Here is a 21,424-nt window from a genome sequence, read left to right as displayed (position 1 = left end):
ACCAGCTCTTCCTGTGAGCACCAGATGAACTCAAGCTAGCTTGAGTTTAGTGGCCGCATGGCATGAAAACAGATCCCTGTAGCACCCAGGAAGTGCCCGCAGGATAAGCACCTACAAACCTAGAGGGTCCTAATTGTGGGGTGGGGTGGGGAGGGAGGGCACAGTCAGCAACAGTGCTTCCACTGTCGTTCTTGTTTTCCTCCTGGCACACACCTAAGTGTGCCACAGCCACAAGGCATCCGTGAGGCAACGTCGCCTTATCCCTGCCTCCCGACTTAAGCAAGCATCCTTCCCCCAGCCTGTGGTGCCCATGACATCACACAAAAGGTCTCTGGGCCAGTGGGAAAAGACCCTTTGACAGGCTCTCCCACCTCTCACCGAGGAGCTGTTTTTTAAAATACTACTTAGGAATTCAAGGAATCCACATCTTAATACAAATTGTTAATGAAAATAAGCTTTATTACATCAAGTAATAAATACATACAAAGATGCAAACAGTTTTAGTCATTTTCTTCCCGATGTTTGGATCCACTTACAGGAAAGGCAGAACTGAAATCTATTACAGTCTTAGTAGGGAAATGTTCGGGGGTCCTTGTTAGGTTGGGCAGGTTGCTCTTTCTTCTGTATTTATAACTTGTGCATTTTTTAAATTGACTTCAAAGCACTAACAGTCATGCAAATGCTTAAGCAAAGAAGTTACATTAAGCAGAATCTATGCTGTCTGGCAAACGGGGCCATCCGGCTACTAAGTAAAGCGTGCTGTCAGAATGCTGAGAACAAATCCCGTAGAGTTGTAGTCACTTGTGCAAGGAACAAAGAATCTGGGTAACATAAACGTATTCAGAAGAGAAGATGAAAGCGAGACCCTGGTGTCTTGGAGGCAAACTACAGTTTGCTGTAAGACAGGTAACTTACGTGCATCTTTTGAACCAATGCTTAAAAAAAGAAAAAAAACCTGGGTAGTTCCTAACTATTTAAAATGTAAATCCTAGTCAACTGCAAAATCTTTTCTCAAATCTTAGAGACCATAGGTTCAGAGCCTAGTGAACCCTGAGAGGGGTTTGCGAGGAGAAATCAAACTGTTACCATTTTGAAAACAAGAGTTTCATCTGAACAGGGGAGATGAACTGTAACTTTCTGTCTTGCAAGAAGCTGGAAAACCTTCCACTGTAACAAGGCAGCTAGGATCTGGCGTTCCGCTCCGTTTCGGCCAAGCACTCCCGAACCAGTCCTCTCGCGTGGATGATGCCTGGAAGAGAGGCAGAGGCTGGGAAGCGTCGGGCAGAGCCCATTCCAGAGGAGGAGGAGGGCCCTTTCACAACCAGCCGGAAAACCCGCACACCGGCAGGAACTCGGCACCTGCAGCCCACGACCCCGGGATGCGAGCGGTGTGCAAAGCTAACTAACTAACGTCCCATCCCACCTCTCCCAGCCAAAACTCCTCTTCACGCCTCCCTAAAAATGTCCTCCTGCACTCCAGGTGACAAGCAGCAAGCTCTCTCTTCGGGACCTGCTGTTAGATGACGGGAATAAACGTTATCTCCACCCAATTCTTCAAGCCTGGCCCATTTTGGAGATTCCATGCCTTCAAATCATTACTTTTTCTGGCTTCTTCATATTCTAAACTCCAGAAAGGGCTTGATAAATGTCAGGTGGCCTGCACGTAGTAGGGTCAGGACGATTCCTACTCACTTGTGTTCAACTCTTGGTCCACCGTGACGGCTCCTCCTCAGGTCCCTGAGCCACCTTCTGCCCTTTCTCTCCCCCGTCTGTTATCTCTATGATTTGGAGGTTATCTTTTGCTTGTGTTTTTTTGCCTTTACGGAACTTCATGATATACTGATCTCATTTTAATAGACATCAAGAATCTATCCCAGTAAGAGCTGACTCTCAGAGGGCATTGGGAATAACATCCCCAAGTCACTTAGGCGTCCACACCTCACAAATCTTACCTCTCAGAGCTTCAGAAGACTTTCTTCCATAAAGGGTCAGACAGCAATATTTTAGGCCTTGCGGGCCACATGGTCTCTGTCATAAATACTCAATTCTGCCATTGAATCGTGAAGGTAGCCACAGACAGAAGCAATGGGTATGGCCATCTTCCAACAAAACTTTATTTATGGACACTGAAGTCTGAATTTCATGTAATTTTCACGTCACAAAATCATATTTTTTTCACCATTAAAAACTATAAAGAACCATTTCCTAGCTCATCGGCTATAGTTTGCCGACCTATCCACAATGTGCCAGACACCCTCATGCCCTCGTGACCCCTTTTCACCCTGCTACGCTGTAAACTTGGCTGGCCTGGCTAGTGGTCAGGGTGACTGGGGGACCGGCTGCTCGCCTAGGATATGCCCCAGAGCGGTCACTAGGGATGTCCATGTGTTGACTTCAACCACCGGTGTGTCTGGATGGCTGCAGACTGCCTTTTAGACTTTGGGGTCCAGTGCCTTCCCAGGGATTTTCATTCGGGTAACCAGCACTCCAGTTACCAGGACGCTTGCCTCCTCTGACCCCAGACAGCAGCCGGGACGGCAAAGCAATGCCCCTGATCCCCTGGGTTGGATCAAGGACGAGCTCCACAGCTCTCCCACGCCCTTTGGTTCCAACCTCTGCCTGCCAGGCCCCTCCCCACACCTGGGCCTGTTACTACCCAACCTTGCCTGGCAGTCAGCCTCTTGACAAAGGCTTCATAAACACCCAGAAGCCCACTGCTTTCGGTGGGAGCCTGTCCCAGCTGTCCTGGACTATCACTGCAGTGTCACAGCCTCAACAGAAGGCTCCCTGATGCCCCAGATTTATAACCAAAGAATGTTCTCTCATTTTTCTCCCATGTTGCTTCTCTAACCTTCTGAAGAACCCCCATCCCTCCTGCAATCAAATTCGCACAGGCCGCTGCCGCTCTGAACGGCCCCTTCTAAAACAGAACCCCTTCCTCCCTCCACTGCCGCTGCCTCCTGAGGCGGCAACCTGCTCCACTGCCTTCTGAAGCCAGCTGTCAGGCACACCTGCACGAGAGGACTCTCTTCTTTTCTCTGGCGTCCTCTTCCCGCCCTTCCTCCCTCTTCAATCATGGAAGAACTAAAAAGGGTTCCCTCTCCCTCCCCAGACTAGGGCAGACCCACACACCCGCTGGCTTGGAGGGCAACGCGGCTCCCCATGTCCCCGGCCTCGCCTGGAGGAGGGAGCCTGCAGTATTTGGCTCCCGTGGCTCCCTGGGACCGGTGTCGGCCACCAGGAGCGGGGCAGACAAGAGACAGAGTCGCGGCATCTAGCTACAAAGGTTCCATTTAAAGCAGGTGGACCCCCAGGAAGCACGCAGGGTGAGGAAGGTCACTGGCTGCCCTTCTTAGAAGCCCCAGCTGAAGACAACTGGCCGCCAGGCCCCTTCCCGTCAGATCCCAGGGACAGCCTGCATCCCAGACCCGCTCGCCCCCGCCTGACGCCTCCAGCTCCCACAGGAATTCTGTGCCAAAACGGGGGCCCCTGTGGCGAAAGGGACTCTTCCCTCCCTCACGCTCCAACGTTTCCCCCGGAAAACCTTTCCAAACAGTCAATGGGCCAGTGCTTTGGGGTCACCCAGCAGCGAGGCAGGCCCTGTCAGGATACCCGTCAGGTAAGACTAAACGACTCACCACGTTTGAGTCTCTCCATCGCGCTCTTGCTCCCCGCATAGGTGGGTCTGATCTCTTTCCCCAGCTCTTCGATGATGGCCAGCAGCTCAGCGTATTTGCTTTGGGGCACCTGGCTGTTCCCGCTTCCCTAGGATCAGAAAGGAAAGAGTTCAGGTGGACTGAACCCTGACCTGACCTCAACGCCACGGTCAGGACCCCACCACGTGCTGGCCAGAGTGAGGGCAGGGAAGGGGAGAGGCCCGAGCCCCGGGTAGGCTCCAGAGCCACTGCCTCCGCTGGGGCCAGGCACATCCCCTCAGAGGGACCACTGCCGACCAGGGGGCGGCCCTCTCTCCTGTCCTTGCACACTCAAAGAAACCCCTCTGCAGTCTTCAGAAAGCTCTTTTATCATCTCAAATGAAAAAAGGGACTGGCTTGTGAGCAAGAAAGGGCTCACTGAGAACTTCCTGGGACCCGGAGGGAAGAGCAAGTACATCCCGGGGGCTGAGGGTCCAGAGCGAGTGGACGTGATGGAAGCCACACGTGGGGTCAGCAGGACTAAAAAAGCCACCAAAGACCATCAGGATGGAGCCCAGAATGTGTTTAAATTCATCCATCCTCCCCACGGGCAGGGCCCACCCCAGAGAAATCCTTTTTCTCCAGACCCCCACCAACAGCCCCGAGCAAACACCCAGATCAGGGAGGCTGGGTTCCCCACCGGCCACAGGCCGAGGCCGCCTGCTCAGCCTCATTCTCCCCCCTCCGCCCTCCCCCCTCCTCCCATCGGGGCTCTTTCCCTCCAAAGGCCCTCGCCTGCTCCTCCCTCCTTCTCTGGTCCTCCCTCCTTCTCCTCTCCGTGGCCTCCTCCTCAGCATCCTCCTGGCACCTCCTCTTGGCCTCGTGCTCCTCCCTCCTTCTCTGCTCCTCCCTCCTCTCCAGGCTGCACTTCCCCCCATCCTCCCGCTGCCACCGCTTCTTCAGGTGGTCCCGCTCCCGCCTCTCCTCCCAGGACACGACAGCCTGGTGGGACATGGTCGGGGAGCCGCCCCCTCACCCCGAGGGACAGCCTCCGTGGCAACCTCAGAACGTGGCTGAGTTCCGGCCACAGGAAAGAACCTGGCGGCTGGTGTGTGACACCCAGGGCTGGGCCGGGTCAGGTCCCTCCCCGGGACAGCAGTGCCCTGGCAGGTGCCGCATGGCTGAAGCTGTGCCTGACTCCACTGATGCGCCTACCAACCCGGGGAGGCTGGTGTGAGTGTTCACCCTACTTCACTGGAGGAAACTGAGTCTCAGAGAGGTTGCCAAGTGGGGGTCACAGTCTCATCAGTGGTGGCACCAGGTGTAAACCTAAGTGGCCTCATTCAGGGACCACAATGAAACATGTGGACTCCATGAGCATTTGGGCCCCATCTTCCTCTTTTCTGGGGTCAGACTTTGTGGGGAATGAGTGGGAGCGGGGTCCCCTCTCCTCTGTCCAAACCCAGATCCAGAGTCAAGGTCAGGGCTGACTTTCGCAGGAATCAGGCACCAGCTGACCCAGCAGGGATGCAGGCGGGTTGGTGGCCCCAGCAGGAACTGCGGCTCTGAGGGCCTCTGGTCTGCGGGGCTCTCCCACCCCTCCCATCTCTTGGGGTCCCCACTCTGTTCTGAGGCCGGGGCCTTGGGTTGAGGAGGCTCAGGTGACTGCCCCACTCCATCATCTCTACTCCTCGCCTCTTCCATCCACTCTCCTCCCTGGAGAGTGGGCAGCAGGTCCCCTAAGGGCGCAGGCCACCCCCAGAGCCCCTCCCACTATGCATCACCCCTGCTGTCATACCTGGGTGTAGCCTAGAGACGGTGGTCCATAGTCACTCAGCAGCTGGCGGTACTGTGAGGACGTCGCCATACTGGTGGAGGGCGGGTGGACGCTCCCAGCTACAGGGAAGGAGAGAAGAGTCTGAGACTCACGGAGCCTTGGCTAGTTGTGCCCAAAATGAAGACTCTGGATTAGGCAACAGGCCCCCCACCCAGGACCCATGCCACCAACAGTGGTCTTTCTGCAGGATAAAAACCCTGCTCCTGGGGCTGGCCCAGTGGCCCAGCGGTTAAGTGCGTATGTTCTGCTTGCACGGGCTGGGGTTCGCTGGTTCAGAGCCCGAGTGTGGACATGGCACCGCTTGTCAAGCCATGCCATGGCAGGTGTCCCACATATAAAGTAGAGGAAGATGGGCACGGATGTTAGTTCAGGCCCAGTCTTCCTCAGCAAAAAGAGGAGGATTGGCAGATGTTGGCTCAGGGCTGATGTTCCTCAAAAAATAAATAAATAAAATAAACTTAAAAAAAAAAAAAAACCCCACTCCTGTCCTATGGTTTGGTCATGGCCTACACTCCGCCTAGATGACTGATGATAAAATGTAGCTAGCAAGCCACTGCTCTTCAAACCCACCACCACTGCAGACATCACTAATCCATCACAGAAGTCCTTCCCATCATGCAGTCAGGATTGGTACCAAAGAGGAAATTTGCTGCCATTCTCAGCCTAATCCTTGCCAGTCCCCTTTCCCTGGGTCCTGCTCTGCAGAGGTTGATGACCTAGAGTCACATCACTGCCACAGGAGCCCACCTGCTACTGAGCCTGGTCCACACCTGGACTGACTTCCTGTGTGCGCAAACCTCTGCTGGACTATATGGTGAGGAAGATGGGGAGAGTTTGGAAGATTTGCAACCCAACCCTGGCTAGAGACTGGTGCACTGGACACAAAGGCAGGAATCTGGAGAATATCATGGCCTCTCTGTGTGTTCTCAGACAAGCCCCTCAACCTCTCTGAGCCCATCACCCCCTCCCCAGAAAGGGTAATGTTCTCTTGACAGTCTGATTCTATGCCCAGATGTCTCGCACCTCAAGAGAGGAGGGTAAGGCCCTGCTTATAGACTGCAACACTCAGAGACACTGTCCCTTAGTGGTGAGGAACCATGCGGGGCCAGGGCCCGGCTCAGAATGGAGTCTCTTGCATGGGGGGTGGGGAGGTCCTCAGCAGGGAATTTTCCGGCTCCAGCTCAGTAGCTGGAAGCATGCAGACCCATAATGGCGTCCGAGTGGCCATTAGCGGGTAAAAGGATGTCCTGCAGAATAACAAACAGCGGTAACCATGGAGAATTTACCTAGCCCTCCTCAGCAGCTGCCCGCCTGCCTCCACGTCTGGCCGAGGAGCAGCTCCCCCTCTGCCTGCCTCCCCAGAGCCAAATGGTCTCCTGCGCACGCACACAGCGGGCCATGCAGACTTGGCCCCGGGGATGGACAGCTGGTGCCAGGCTGGCCAAACCGACCAGCTGCTCATCTTGTGTGGGCAAGGGGAGGGGCAGGGGAGGAAGGAAGTTCAGGAGCTCAGGCTGATGGAGTGGGAAGGGGCCCTAAAGAACCCCGAGCCCCTCCCCACAGAGAAACTCAGACCAGAGAGGGTAGGTGTTGCCCCAGGCCACACAGCGCAGGAGAGGCTAACACCCCAACGCAGGTCCATCTGTCCGGGAGCTGGGGACAGCTCTGTACCCAAGATGTCTTCTTCGGTCTCAGGCCTGCCCTGGATATCCCCATGGGGGCCCAGGTTTATGTTCAAACACAGGATGCCCAGCCAGGAAACACAGATTCTGCCACCTCTAAGGTGGGAACTGGCCACATGACTGTGCTGCTAGGAGCCTCAGCTGCCACCCGCCTGCACTGCTGGAACATGCTGCTCAGGACAGGGACACACTGCGAGCATGTCTGCAACCTCTGGCCAAGGCAGCCACAGATGTGCAGGGGCCAGAGCACAGGGATGGGGCAGGGTGGGTACCCCCCTGCTCCCCCCACCCACGCCGAGCTCCCCACACCAGCCAAACCCCAATTTCCTGAACCTTCTGATGTGGGAGTGAGTGTGGTCTGGGTAGCTCAAGCCTCGCAGCCCCAGACCTGGGTTCCAATCATGCCCGCTACAAGTTACCACACCTCCCTGGGAGGCCAGGATGCTAAATGGGGGGTATGGGGGAGGCAGGCGGGTGTGTATCATCCCACAGCACTTCAAGGCGTCTGGAAGATTCTGCTCCCTGGCAGGTGAGCTGGACACTTCCCGTGCATGCTCCACACCACCTCCTGCCCCCTCCTCCAGTACTCTCTTCACTGTGTTTCTTGCCTCCCTGTCCCATCTCCTCTCCTGCCAGCATGGCCTGGACTAGGGGCTGGTCCATCTGAACCACACCTGGCTGTGTGACGTTAGACAAGGCCCTTCCCTCTCTGCACCTCAGTTTCCCCATCTGTTTGAGGCAACGCTCCCAATAGAATGTCTGAAGGCTCCAGATCCTGCTCTTGCATGGTGCTGGGGTTAGGTCTTGGGGGGCTGAGGGAGGGGGAATGAGAAATCGCCCAGTTTGGAGTTGGGGAGAAGTGGGGCAACAGCTCAGTCACCTGGGTGACATGGTAAGTGACCCGGATTCTGTGCCAGTGCCCACCCCTTACTCTGTGTTGAGGGGGGGTAGCTATGGTCCTGGAGAGAGTTGGCGGAGGAAGGGCCCCAAGTTCCACTCATGCCCACTCCTTCCTGCAGACACAGGGAGGGCCAGCGGGTCGGGCTGCAAGAGGCCAGGGAGAAAACCAGACTGGGTGTGAGCGCGGCCTTCTCGGAGCATCGCAGACAATGCGCGCAGTGTGCGGGGACCAGGGAGGGCCCGGAGCTGAGGGAGGGATTGGCAGAGGCCAGCAGCTCCTGGGGCCAGGCGCAGCTCCCCGCCCCCACGCCAGACAAAGAGCGGCCTGGGCCTGGGGAGCTGGCGGCCTTCCCGCCACTTGGGGCGCCTGGGGGGGGTTCTCCGGCGGGGAGGCGGGGGCTTTGTCTAACTCCGCCACTGCCACCGCCGGCCAGGCCGCGGCTTGGCAACCCGCGAGCAGGAGGCAGGGCTGGAGGGCGTGAGGGATGATGACAAGGAAGCCGGAGGAGCGGCAGAGGAGAGTCCATCTTGGATGCAAATGGCAGGGGGAGATCAGGGCTTTCTAAAGGGGTCCAGGAGGAGGTGGGCAGCCCCCCACCAAAACACTAGAGATCTAAGGACCTCAGCACTCCTCCTGGAATTCCCCACAGGAGACAGAAGAAAACCTGCGCACAGGTGCTAGCCAGACCAGAACGGGGTGTCAGGGGTCCTGAGTGGGTGCTCCTGTCACTCTGTGACCCCAATCCCCAAAGGTCCCAGTTTAGGGCCCCTGCCCCAACTATGCCAGGGCACTCCTGAGAGTTCCCATCTGCCCAGGCTGGCACCAAGACCTCAATGCTTCCCACCCCAGAGACAGTCGAAGGAGGCAGGGAGAAATCCTGCCTGAGCCACAGAGCCTGTCTTTGTAAGGTCTGCAGACCCCAGAGCAGGTGAGAACATTGGAGGAAATAGTGGCTGTTTGCTCTTGGGGCTCAGAGCCCACATTTGACCAATTCAACTATCCCCCCATCCACACCCTCAATCTTAACCCCTTCCAGTCCCCAAATCTGTGTCCCAGGAGTTAAAAAATATACACGTATTTATATATATACACACGGCTTTTCTGGGTTCCTCTTCAGATTTTTAGAGTCAACGTTTGGAGACAAGGCCCCAAACTTGCGGCCAACTGCCAACGTGGCATTTCTGACCAGCAAGGCCAACCCCCTCCCCGCAAGGGCTCTGCCCCCGCGCCCCCCCCCCCCAACGCGCCTCACTTTTTTGGAAGTCTGTTTCCAACCAAGCGCCTAAAGGAGAAGGATCCTGTTGAGGAGACAAAGCCGGTTACCCCCGAACCCCACAATTTTACCGCCCCCTCCCCATGTCTCCTTCGGTCCCTGGGGCAAGCCCTGGGCACAGCTTAAAGCTGCCGGACAACTTCTGAAGGAGTTTCCGGAGAGCGCCCGCTCCAGCCCCAGGGAGGGGCGAGGACGGCCCCTCGGACCCCTGCAGGAGGGGGCGTCTACCCACACTGGGGGCTCCGCGATGCGGGGCCCGGGCCGAAGGGCAGCCCCCGCGCCCGCGCGCAGGCACTCGGAAGCCCCCGGTCTTCTCCAACTTCTTTCGCTCGGCGCACGCCGGGGGGCCCTCCCGCGTGCCTGTTCTGGGCGCCCCTGCGCCCGCGCGCCAGGCCGAGCCCCGCGGACCAGCGCGTCCCCTGCACCGCCGGTGACCCGAGCCGCCCCGCGCCCTCAGGGGCCGCGGCACCCGGCACGCCGCCGCCCCCGCCCTGCACGCGCGCGCCCTGGCCTCGCACACGTGCAGCCCTGCAGCCGGCCCCCGCCCGGGCCTGCGCCCCGCGCCCCAAGGGCAGCCCGGGCCCCGCGCCCCGCGCCCCGCTCCCGGCGCGGCCCGGCCGCTCCCGACTCCCGCCGGCAGGGGCCCTCGCCGAGCCGTCCAAAAGCCGGAGGAAAAAGGAGCAGAGAAAAGCCTCCCCCGCCCTCGGCCGCCGCGCTCCCCGCGAGCCCTCGGCCGCCGGCGTGGGGGGGACGGCGGGCCGCCCGCGCCCCGAGCCCCGGCCCCGGCCCCGGCCCGGCGCGGCGCGGGGCGCCCCCGCGAACTTTGGCGGCGCGGGCGCCGGAATCATGGCGGCGGCGGCCGCCGCGCTGCCCCGGGCCGGGACCCGGTGCCCGCCGCCCCCCGCCGCCGCGGGCCCCCGGGAGCCGGGGCCGGGCGCGCGGGCCCCCAACTTGGCGGCACTTGGGGCGCGGCGCGCGCGGCCCGCGGGGCGCACTCACTCACCGGCGTTGAGGGAGGCGGCGGGCATGTGCGCGGTCAAGTTCGGTTTGTAAGACATCCCCCCGGGCGGCGGGGCGCGCCGGGGCGCCGCGGGGCCCGGGCCGCGAGGGCGGCGGCGGCGGCGGCGGCGAGGCCGGGCGGCGGCGAGGCGGCCCCGGCGTCCGTGCGCCCGTCCGTGCGCCCGCCGAGCTCCCGCGCACTTTTTGTTGTTGACGGCTCGGGCCGCACCGGCAAATATGGCCGTCCCTCACCCTGACACCCGCTGCAGTATATCACCCATACATCGGGCGGGCGGGCGGGCGCAGGGGCGGCCGCAAACTTTGAGCGGAGCCAGCGGGGCCGGCCCGGGCCGGGAGGGGGCGGCCCGGCGCGCCGCGGCCCGGCGTCAGGGGGTGGCTCCGCCCGCGGCCGCGCCCCGCGCCTCCGGGCGCGCTCGGCGCCCGCAACTTGGCAAACTTTGGGGGGCTGGGGTCCCGGCGGCGCCCGAGGCCCGCGAGGGTCCCTTTCTTCTTCCTCGCTTGCAGCGCCTGGGGATTTGTTATTTGACCGCTTAATTGTTCTTTTTTTTTAATAGCTAGGTAGGATTGTAGAATTACTTTTTTCTCCCCTTGATTGTGGGGGCAGGGATGGAAAATTACCTGGAGAAAATGGTGGCGACTGGTATTTTTAAGCACATAGATCATTCCAGACGCCGAGGTCTGGCGACTCCCCAGAAGAAGAGCAACCAATTCTTGACATTGATTTCAAATAAATTTCATGTCCCTGTCCGAATTAAGTGGGTTTTAACCCTTTGGGGGCCCAGGCTCCTTTGACGCTGACAAAAGCCAGGGGCCTCGTCCCCTGCAAAAATTCACCCTCGCATCCACGTAGTTTTGCACCTTAACTCAGTCAAATATTTAAGAAGCGCCTACTGTGTGCCGGCACGGTTCCGGGTGCAAGGGTACAAGAATGAACTTGGCGAAGTTTCTACTCTCCTGGAGTTGACCTTACAATTTTTAACCCTCCTTCGACCCCACCCCAGCCCATCCTCAGATCTGTCTGAAGTGCAATCGTCAAACGTATTTTGGAATAGATGACTAAGCTTTTGAAGGTCCTGCTTCTTGGAGTTCTGCTTAAATAGTAAAGCTCGTCAAAATACACAAGATGCCCACCCTTTTCTGCCGTTTTTAATCGCCATGCTTTGCAGATTTTTAAATTAGTCACAGACATTCAGACACATCTGGATCTAGTGAGGAAGGCGTCAACCTGCCCGCCCAAGAGGGAAGGGAACCACCCGTGCCTTTCCTCCTTCCCTGGAGGATGGAAGGGGCAGGTGACACCCCCTCCCCAGCTTAACCAGCACCCCTGGTGATCAGCTTTAGGCTAGTTCAGCCAGGGATGCTCAGTGAAGTTTTATTTCATGAATAAATCAATGTAACCCCCTCCTACCCTGCCCCCGGGGATCCAGGGCTCTAGAGCAGCAGCGTCCAATAGAAACATATTGGGAGCCACATACCTAAAGTTTTTTAGAAGTGATGTTTTCTAAAGTAAATAGAAACTGGTGAAATTAATAATATATTTTATTTAACACAATAGATCCAGAACAGTATGATTTCAATATGTAATGAATATAAAGAAATTATTAAGATACTTTACGTTCTTTTTATGGTACTAACACTTCCAAACCCAGCCTGTATTTTACACTCACAGCTCGTCTTGATTCAGCCCAGCCACACGTGAAGCGCTCAATAGCTGCAATAGCTGGCAGTTTTCCTATCGGACTGTGCAGGGCTGCAGGCTACAAGCACAGGGCTGGTAAGACAGACACACCTGGGTACTAACTCTGGCTTCACCACCTGTTAGCTGTTTGACTCGGCCTCTATTTCCTTGGGACAAGAATCCAGATCTCGGTAGCCTGCCCTGATCCCCTCTAGACATTTTCTGGGCTATTCTCTTTTGATATTGTATTTTTTACCGCATTGCCCACCCCCCTCACTTTAAGTCCTGATCATCTTTGAAAAATATTTGTTCCTTTTGTTTTTAATTGAGATAGTATTCATTTAGTATGAAATTCACCCTTTTAAAGTATACAGTTCAGTGGTGTTTAGTATATTCACAGAGTTGTGCAACCATCACCGCTATCTAAATCTAGAATATTTCCATCACGCCCAAAAGAAACTCCATACCCCACAGCAGTCATTCCTCATTCCCCACTCCCTATAGCTTTAGGCAACTGCTAATCTACTTTCTGTGTCTATGTATGTGCATATTCTGGACATTTCCTATAAATGGAATCCTACAGTATGTGACCTTTTGTGTCTGGCTTCTTTCACTTAGCATCATGTTTTCAAGGTGCATCCGTGTTGTAGCATCTTTCAGTAGTTTGTTCCTTTTTATGACTGAATAATATTCTATTGTATGGATAAGCCACATTTTGTTTATCCATCCATCAGTTGATGGACATTTGGGTTGTTTCCACTTTTTGGTTATTATGAATACAGCTGCTGTGAACATTTGTGTACAAGATCTTGTGTGAACATGTTTTCAGTTCTTTGAGGTATATACCCAGGAGGGGAATTGCTGGATCATATGGTAACTCTGTGTAACTTTTTGAGGAACTGCCAAATTACTTTCCTTAGTGGCTGCACCATGTTCCATTCCCGCCAACAAGGGATGAGTTCCAAGTGCTTCATATTCTCACCAACACTTTTATTATCTGGCTTTTTTGTTTTAGGCATCCTAGTGGGTGTGAACTGGTTGTGATTTGCATTTCCTTAATGATACTGAGCATCTTTTCATGTGCTTACTGGCCATTTGTATATCTTTTTTTGGAGAAATGTCTATTACAATTCTTTACCCATTTTTAATTGTTTCCTTTTTATGTTAAGTTGTAAGACTTCTTTATTCTGGATACTAGCCCATCCTCAGATATACAATTTGCAAATATTTTCTCCTAGTCTGTGAATTGTCTCCTCATTTTCGTTCCTTCTTTCTTTCTTTTTTTCTGGTGAGGAAGATCAGCCCTGAGCTAACATCTGTTGCTAATCTTCCTTTTCTTGCTTGAGGAAGATTGTCCCTGAGCTAACATCTGTGCCAATCCTCCTTGACTTTGTGATCTGGGACGCCACCACGGCATGGCTTGATAAGCAGTGTATAGGTCCGCGCCCAGGACCTGAACACACGTACCCTGGGCCGCCAAAGCAGAGTGCATGAACCCAACCACTGCGCCACTGGGCTGGCCCCAAAAGCTTTTAATTTTGATGAAGTCCAATTAATCTATTTTTTCTTTTGTTTGCTTGTGCTCTTGGTATCATATCTAATCCAAGATCACAATGATTTTTACCTGTTTTTCCTTTGAACAGTTTTTATAGTTTTTGTTCTTACATTTTGATCTTTGATCCATGTTTAGTTAATTTTTGTGTATGATGTGAGGTGGGTCCAAATTCATACTTTGCATGTGGATATCCAGTTGTCCCAGCGCCATTCATTGAAAACACTATTGTTTCCCCATTGAACCATCTCAACACCTTGTTGAAAATCAATTGATGAGGTGGGCCGGCCCAGTGGTGCAGTGGTTAAATTCACATGTTCTGCTTCTCAGTGGCCCAAGGTTCACCAGTTTGGATCCCAAGTGCGGACATGGCACCACTTGGCAAAAGCCATGCTGTGGTAGGTGTCCCACGTATAAAGTAGAGGAAGATGGGCATGGATGTTAGCTCAGGGCCAGTCTTCCTCAGCAAAAAGAGGAGGGTTGGCAGTAGTTAGCTCAGGGCTAATCTTCCTCAAAAAAAAAAAAGAAAATCAATTGATGGTGAATATGAGGGTTTATTCCCGGCTCTCAATTCTGTTCCACTGTTCTATCTGTCCTTCAGGCATACCACACTGCTTCAATTACTGTGGCTTTATAGTGAGCTTTGAACTCAGAAAGTGTGAGTGCTCCAACTTGTTTTTCTTTTTCGAGATTGTTTTGGTTATTCTGGGTCCCTTGCATCACTCTCTGAGTTTTGAGATCAGCTTGCCCATTTTTGCAAAAAAAAAAAAAAAATGCAATTGGAATTTCGATAGGGCCTGTACTCAATCTGTGCATTAGCGCAGGGTGTAGTCCATCTTAACTGCAATGCTTTCAGTCCATGAACGCAGGACGTCTTTCCATTTATGTAGGTCTTATTGGTTTAATTTCAACAGTGTTTTATAGTTTTCAGTGTGCAAGTCTTGTACTTCTTGGGTTAAATTTATTCCTAAGTATTTCATTATTTTTCGTGGAACTGTTTTCTTAATTTTTGGATTGATCATTGTTAGTGTATAGAAATACAACTGAGGGGGCCGGCCCCGTGGCTGAGTGGTTAAGTTCGCGCGCTCTGCTGCGGTGGCCCAGGGTTTCGCTGGTTCGGATCCTGGGCACGGACATGGCACTGCTCATCAGGCCATGTTGAGGCGGCGTCCCACATCCCACAACTAGAAGGACCTGCAACTAAGACATACAACTATGTACGGGGGGTTTGGGAAGATAAAGCAGAAAAAAAAAAAAAGAAGATTGGCAACAGTTGCTAGCTCAGGTGCCAATCTTTAAAAAATAAAATAAAAAGAAATACAACTGAATTTTGCATATTGTCTTGTATCCTACAACTTTCCTGAACTCTTATTAGCTCTAATACTTTTTTTGTGTCTGTGTGTAGATTCTTTAGGGCTTTCTGTGTCTAAGATCATATCATCTCCAAATAGAGTTTGACTTCTTTCTTCCCAAATGGGATGTCTTTTGTTCCTCTTTCTCACCTAACTGCCATGACTAGAACCTCAAGGACAGAACTATAGGACAATGTTGGATAGAAGTGGTGGGAGCAGACATCCTTGTCTTGTTCCTGATCGTAGGGGGCAAGTGTTTAGGTTTTCACTGCTACATCTGATGTGAACTGTGGGCATTTCATAGAGGCCGTTTATCAAGTTGAGGAAGTTCCCTTCTATTCCAGTTTGTTGAGTGTTTTATCATGAAAAGAGAGTTGGGTTTTGTCAAATGCTTTTTCTGCATCTATTCAGATCATGTGGGTCCCCCCTCCTTTTTTTTTTTTTTTTGAGGAAGATTAGCCCTGAGCTAACATCTGCTGCCAATTCTCCTCTTTTTTGCTGAGGAAGACCTGCCCTCCTGAGCTAAGATCCGTGCCCATCTGCCTCCACTTTACATGTGGGACACCTGCCACAGCATGGCTTGCCAAGCAGTGCCATGTCCACACCCGGGATCCGAACCAGCGGACCCCAGGCCTCCAAAGTGGAACATGCGAACTTAACCGCTGTGCCACCAGGGCGGCCCCAGTTTTTTCCCCTTTATTCAACAAATATTTATAGAGAGTCCACCAAATTTCAGGCACTATTCTAGGGGCAGGAGAAGACAATCTCCATGTTGTCATGAAGCTTATTGTTCCAGGAATGGCAGCCACATTTAGCTATTCCCTCTTACCCCACCACACTGGAACCATTACCTTAACCCTCGCCTCCCACTAGTTCTTCTTCGGACCAGACTGGGCTTATGACCCTGGTACTTGTCCATTCCCACATCATCACTTTCATTACACCAACTTGCCCTTGTGCTCCGCTTGGCAAACTCCTGTTCATCCATCAAAGCCCAGCTCAACTATCCCCACCTCTGAAAAGTCTTCCCTGGCTGGCTGCTCCTCTGTTAACGCCTGCTATTGCACTTAATCTGCTCTGTCTCCTGCATGAGTCTGAGCTTCTCGACGGAAAGAACTACACCCTTGAATGTTCTGGTCAGCCACATAGAACATTCCACAAGGGCCTCAATGTGCTCCTAGCAATGAGACCAAATGTGATCAGTTCTCCTCTGCTGGAGGACTCCAGCTCTCACCCTTCTTCCTGCTCACAACTCACTTTCCATAACAGATGGGTTAGTTTCCTGGGGCTGCGATAACAAGTTACCGCTAACTTGGGGGCTTACAACAACAGAAATTGATTCTCAGTTCTGGAGGCCAGAAGTCTGAGCCATGCGCCCTCCAGAGGCCCTAGGGAAGAATCCTGTGCCTCTTCAGCTCCCGCTCACTCCAGGTGTTCCTTGGCTTGTGGCAGCATCACTCCAATCCTGCCTTCAGGTGGCCTTCTTCTCTATGTGTCTTCTCTTCTAAGAACACTTGTCAGTGGATTTAAGACCCACTCAAATCCAGAATGATCTCACTTTAAGACCTTAAAATCTCATTTCAAGACCTTCAATTAATAACATCTGCAAAGACCTTTATTTATTTATTTTCTTGCTGAGGAAGATGTGCCCTGAGCTAACATCTGTGCCAATCTTCCTCTATTTTGTATGTGGGTCGCCTGCCACAGCATGGCTGCCAATGGGTGGTGTAGGTCTGTGCCCAGGAACCAAACTTGGGCCTGCTGAAGCAGAGCGCACCAAACTTAACCACTAGGCCACGGGGCTGGACCCTGGAAAGACCTTTTTTTTAAAAAAGGTCACATTTACAGATTCTAGGCGGACATATCTTTTTGGGGCCACCATTCAACCCACTACAACAGGCTTCAAAAACAATTGGGATTTTTTTCCCTTTGTGCTCTTCCTTGTCTAAGAGTTAAAACCCCCTAAGAGGGGAAAGAAATCTTCGTAGTGGCTGCACTAACAAGCATCTGTATGCAGTTCACTCAAAGAGGCACCTTTTAATGAGTGGTTTCAGAACGATCCAGAGTGGCTCCTTATTAGTTCAGTGGGCATTTCACAGAGCGGCTTGCCAGGAAGCACAGATGAATGAAGGAGAGAGAAGGGGGAGCCCAGGGAAAGAGCCTGGCATGGAAGAAAATCAGGAGGCCAGTTCGAGCTGTGGATCCACCATAAACCTCTCCGCAGGCCACAAATAAGTTGTTTCAACTCCCTGGGCCGTAGTTTCTTCCATAAGATTAGGGAGGTTTGATGGGGTGCAGCTCTAAGAAGTCTCGAAATCCTAACATCCTTCTAAGAAGGCAGACGGACAACACACATGCCATTTTCTCTAGTGAAAAGCATCAGCCCGGAAAGGCCTTTGAAACATTTGGAGCTGTTTCCATCACCAGACAACAGCCCTAAAGTGGGGTGCACCTGTCCGGGTGGTAAGAAGGGCGACTCAGAAGAGAGAATATTAGAACTTCTGTTTATGTGGGGTTTACCGTCTACATATTAGCACAGTAGCACATGTATAACTTACAGATAACTTAGCAAACAGTAGTGGAGGTATGCTCAGAAATGTGTGTTGTTTTTTTTAATTGGAATATGTGACCAAAAGTGTTTACAGACCACTGATCCAAGAAACTAGTTAAGTAGGTGGCCCGACCCAACAGTTTGACAGCCAGACAAGCTGTGGGTGAAGTGTCATGATTAGCCTGTCACAGTTGCTGACTCCAAATTGGTCTATGTCCTCAGGACAGTAAAACCATACTTTCTAGCAAGTTGGGTTTTGATCAGAGGTCTACTCCCAAATTTATTAATTTTCAGTTATGTTTCTGCCATGACTCTGTTTTTTAGACTAGGAGTCAGCAAGCTTTTCCTGTAATGGTCAAAGAGTGAATACTGTAGGCTTTGCAGGCAATATAGTCTCAAACCACACAGCTCTGCCATTATGGCGCTAAAGCGGCCTTAGACAATACATAAAAGGATGGGCATGACCGGGTTCCAGTAAAACTTTATATATGAACACAAATTTGAATTTCATGTAATTTTCACATGATACGCAATTTTCTTCTTTTTTTCAACCATTTAAGAAAGTAACTTAGCTTGCAGGGTCATTCACAAACAGGTAGTGGACTGGATTTGACCTGGGGACTAGTTTGCCAGTCCCTGTTTTAGATCACAAAAGTTTGTTTCTTAAGCCTGATCCCCTATGGCTAGAACAATAAAAATAGGACATGCTAGCTTCTCAGGACATCGTGACCCTCTTTTCATATCAATACTTTTGAACAAGAGACACACACATGCAAAAACCTAAACTGTGGGGACAGAAAACTAAACAGAAACCCACTATTAATGCAAGAACTGAGAGCATTGTGTCATTTATCTTATCCAGGACTAGAGATGAAAGGAAGAGTTGTAGGGGCCTCCTATTGCTCTAATCAGTGGGCATCTACATAAAACACAACTTTCTACTGAAGGTTCATGTTGTTGAATTTCCCAATTTCCTACAATTAATAATTTATTCTAGCTTGGATTTCCTCAGTAATTCAAGGGCTCGCAGATTGATCTTTGTGAAAATGAATCGTGCCTGGAACAAAGGTAAACAACAGAAGCTAGAGCATTTTTGTGATGCTCAAAAACTTACCCTCTAAAGCTCCCCAAGAAAGGATCCTGAAGAAACTGGCAAGAATGACAGCCTTAGGAGGAGGAATGGGGCCAAGCGGTAGGAGCAGAGAGAAAACAATGTTCACTGTATGTTCTCCTCTGCCTGTTGACTTCTGTCATGTGCGGGTGTTACTTATTCAAGCAAACAACCAATCGAAAACGTAAAAATTAAGTATTTCAGACTAATTTAGCATCCCCCTAGCCATCTCACCTTTGTGGACACTTAGTGGTAATTCTTAACCCAGTGACGACGATTTGCAACATTTAGCGTGACACCTGCCTCTCCTAACCCAGTGATGCACTTCACGCCCCGATCGGGCAGCTTTCAGAGGACGAAGCCAACTTGCTGAGAACTGGACTCTAAAAATAAGCATTTTGCACATTTCTTTTAGCCTCTTTTCTCTCCATAAAGGCCTTCACAGATGGCTTCTTTACATCATGCTCTCAAATGACTAGCTGATAAATATTCATACTTATGGAAATTGTATTGTACACACTCCAAACCCCCAGCCACCTAACTTTTATATTTTCTATATATCAGGGGTGGTACCCCCTTGACATGGGCCTTGTCCTCTGTAAAACACACAGATCGCGCAGGCACACACGCACACAGATCACGCCTCTTTATGACTATTTCGTCTAGGGCAGTGGTTCTCAACCAGGGGCAATTCTGCCCCTCACAGGACATTTGGCAATGTCTGGAGACATTTTGGGTTGTCGTAACTGGGGGTGGGAGGTGCAGTGGGTACTACTGGCCTCTAGTGGATAGAGGCCAGGGATGCTACTCAACAGCCTACAACGCACAGGACAGCACCTCCAAAAGAATGGCCTGGCCTGAATGTCAGTAGTGCCCAGGCCCAGGGGCTCACATGGTGAGGCTGAACACAGACTCGAGCACAGATAAGAGGCTGAAGGGAACAAGGTCAAAGCAAACTGGAACTGTAACAGAAAAACGGTGCGGATGGTGGAGGCTCCATATGAAGTCTGGTCTCTTATTGCTGACTCAAATTCATATTCAATTTATTAAGGTTATACACTGAAAAACAAGTTTCCTCTCAGGCTTCAAGCTCAACTTACAAATATTTGAGTAAAATTTAAGTTAAAATGTAAAACACTCCCTTTCACTTGTTCTTCAGTTAATGCTCAATTATCTCGTGTATTTAACAAATTAAGTTCCCCTAAACATGAACACCATTTACAAATTTGATTAGATTCCCTTAAGCATTTCAATCTACAAATTGAATGAGTCTCTCAAGCATTTCAAACCCCACAGAGAGAAGACCCAAACAAGCTATACTCCAAACGTTTAAAAACACCCATCCATGTACCCCATCCTCCCTCCCACCCACGGCCTTTCTCCAGGTCTGGAGGGCAGCAGCACGACCTCCCGGCCCAGACCGCCCGGGCTGGCCAGGCCCCCACCCCTTGCTGTCTCCCGTCTCTTCATCTGTGGACTGAGTGAGGGTGCTCGCGCCTGTCAGGGGCAGGGAGGATTTCTTTAACCACACACACGGGGCAAAGAATCTAGTTGCTATTCTCTCGCGTGCCAAACTGTTCTCCTTTCTGTGGTGTCTTTTCGCCTGTTCTTTCCGAAATTCTCTGGCTTCCCAGGTCCAGTGCAAGGAGCTGGCTGGAGTTCTCGGCCAATCATTATTTCTCTATCAATGAGCCCCAGAGCTCAGGACTGGCATAAAATAGCCGCACTCCCTTCTCTCCACCCACTCCAGCTCCCTCGAGGCAATCTGGTGCCAGCGCATTGCTCAGTCACCCGAGTCAACACGCCAATGGCCCCACCCTCAGGTGCTCGTAGCATTCCTGTTTTCTTCCTAACTCCCAGGACCACCAGAATCTTACCTGCTCACTTGTTTACTGTCTCCAATATTAGACTAACTACCCACGAGGAATCACCTGCTGGGGACGGCATGTGGCCCAATGCTAGTCACATAGCGGCTGCTTGCTGAACACTAACTGAACAAATGAATATTAACACAAGCACCAATTCCACAAAAGTTAGAAACTAAAAGGCCTTCATAGCTTATGAGCAAAGTAACTTCATCTGAAAACTACAGGAGGACTGGGGCCAGCCCCGTGGCCGAGTGGTTAAGTTCGCACACACTGCTTTGGCGGCCCAGGGTTTCGCTGGTTTGGATCCTGGGAGCAGACATGGCACTGCTCATCAGGCCATGCTGAGGTGGCGTCCCACATGCCACAACTAGAAGGACCTACAACTAAAATATGCAACTATACACTGAGGGGATTGGGAGAGAAAAAGCAGAAGAAAAAAATACTACGGGAGGATTGAGGACTGTGGAGACAAACAAAGCAAGCACTCCACAGGAAGGGCACACACTAAGTGCTCCATACCCCCTGAGGGTGGTCACTAGTTTCTGTTTTGTTTCTTCATAAGCAGAGCTCGAATCTTGGACGCACAGACTGGGTGGCTGCTCAACACCGGGAATGGATTTTAAATCGGGAGCCTTGTATCCCCAAGTCCTCCAACACAACGCTCGCGGCTACCCTCCTGTTTTGTGGTATCTTTCAGGGAAGACACCCCGTGACCTGAGTTTCGGGGACAGTGGTAGGTGGCAGGACCTCGCCCAGGCCTGTATACTTCCTGCTCTGATGAGCGCTGGCTTCCATTTTATCCACGAGATCAACAGGCGAGCAGCCTTCTATCACTCAAGTTAAATAACAGTGCCGAGAGGACAGAAGTCCAAGCTCCCAGATGGAAAGCAGCTCTCCAGGGGAGCGTGGCAGCACTGACACAGCTCCAGCAGCTGCTCGGAACCCAGACCAAGAAAGCACGAAG

The 21,424-nt window shown here is 52.2% G+C and overlaps 1 protein-coding gene across 4 annotated transcripts; it reads right to left on the bottom strand.

Moving 5' to 3' along the window:
- Window positions 1-438: 438 nt before the first annotated feature.
- On the bottom strand, window positions 439-10,610 carry CDK2AP1 (cyclin dependent kinase 2 associated protein 1). Of its 4 annotated transcripts, none has more exons than XM_044776005.2 (5): window positions 9,847-9,915; window positions 9,308-9,353; window positions 5,434-5,531; window positions 3,639-3,765; window positions 439-1,249 (listed from the first exon to the last, which is right to left on the bottom strand). In XM_044776005.2, exons 3-5 carry the CDS (start codon window positions 5,500-5,502, stop codon window positions 1,182-1,184), a joined length of 264 nt encoding a protein of 87 aa, XP_044631940.1. In that variant the 5' UTR covers window positions 5,503-5,531; window positions 9,308-9,353; window positions 9,847-9,915; the 3' UTR covers window positions 439-1,181. The 4 variants fall into 4 exon arrangements, with proteins under 4 accessions (XP_044631940.1, XP_070372018.1, XP_044631939.1 ...); XM_070515917.1 differs by lacking the exon at window positions 9,847-9,915 and adding an exon at window positions 9,561-9,790; XM_044776004.2 differs by lacking the exons at window positions 9,308-9,353; window positions 9,847-9,915 and adding an exon at window positions 10,332-10,610.
- Between the last annotated feature and the right edge of the window lie 10,814 nt (window positions 10,611-21,424).

Source organism: Equus asinus, chromosome 8 (assembly GCF_041296235.1).
Source record: "Equus asinus isolate D_3611 breed Donkey chromosome 8, EquAss-T2T_v2, whole genome shotgun sequence".
In the NCBI taxonomy this organism is placed as follows: Eukaryota; Metazoa; Chordata; class Mammalia; order Perissodactyla; family Equidae; genus Equus; species Equus asinus.
Note: the sequence above shows the minus strand (reverse complement) of the source record. Positions and strands in the feature narration are given on the sequence as shown.

Excerpts from the sequence above, each read along its gene's own strand:
- CDK2AP1 (XM_044776004.2), bottom strand. The coding sequence starts at position 10,386 with ATGTCTTACAAACCGAACTTGACCGCGCACATGCCCGCCGCCTCCCTC. Across the intron at positions 5,532-10,331 it reads CGCCGCCTCCCTCAACGCCG|CTGGGAGCGTCCACCCGCCC; the intron begins GTGAGTGAGTGC and ends CCTTCCCTGTAG. Across the intron at positions 1,250-3,638 it reads GATGGAGAGACTCAAACGTG|GCATCATCCACGCGAGAGGA; the intron begins GTGAGTCGTTTA and ends CCTCTCTTCCAG.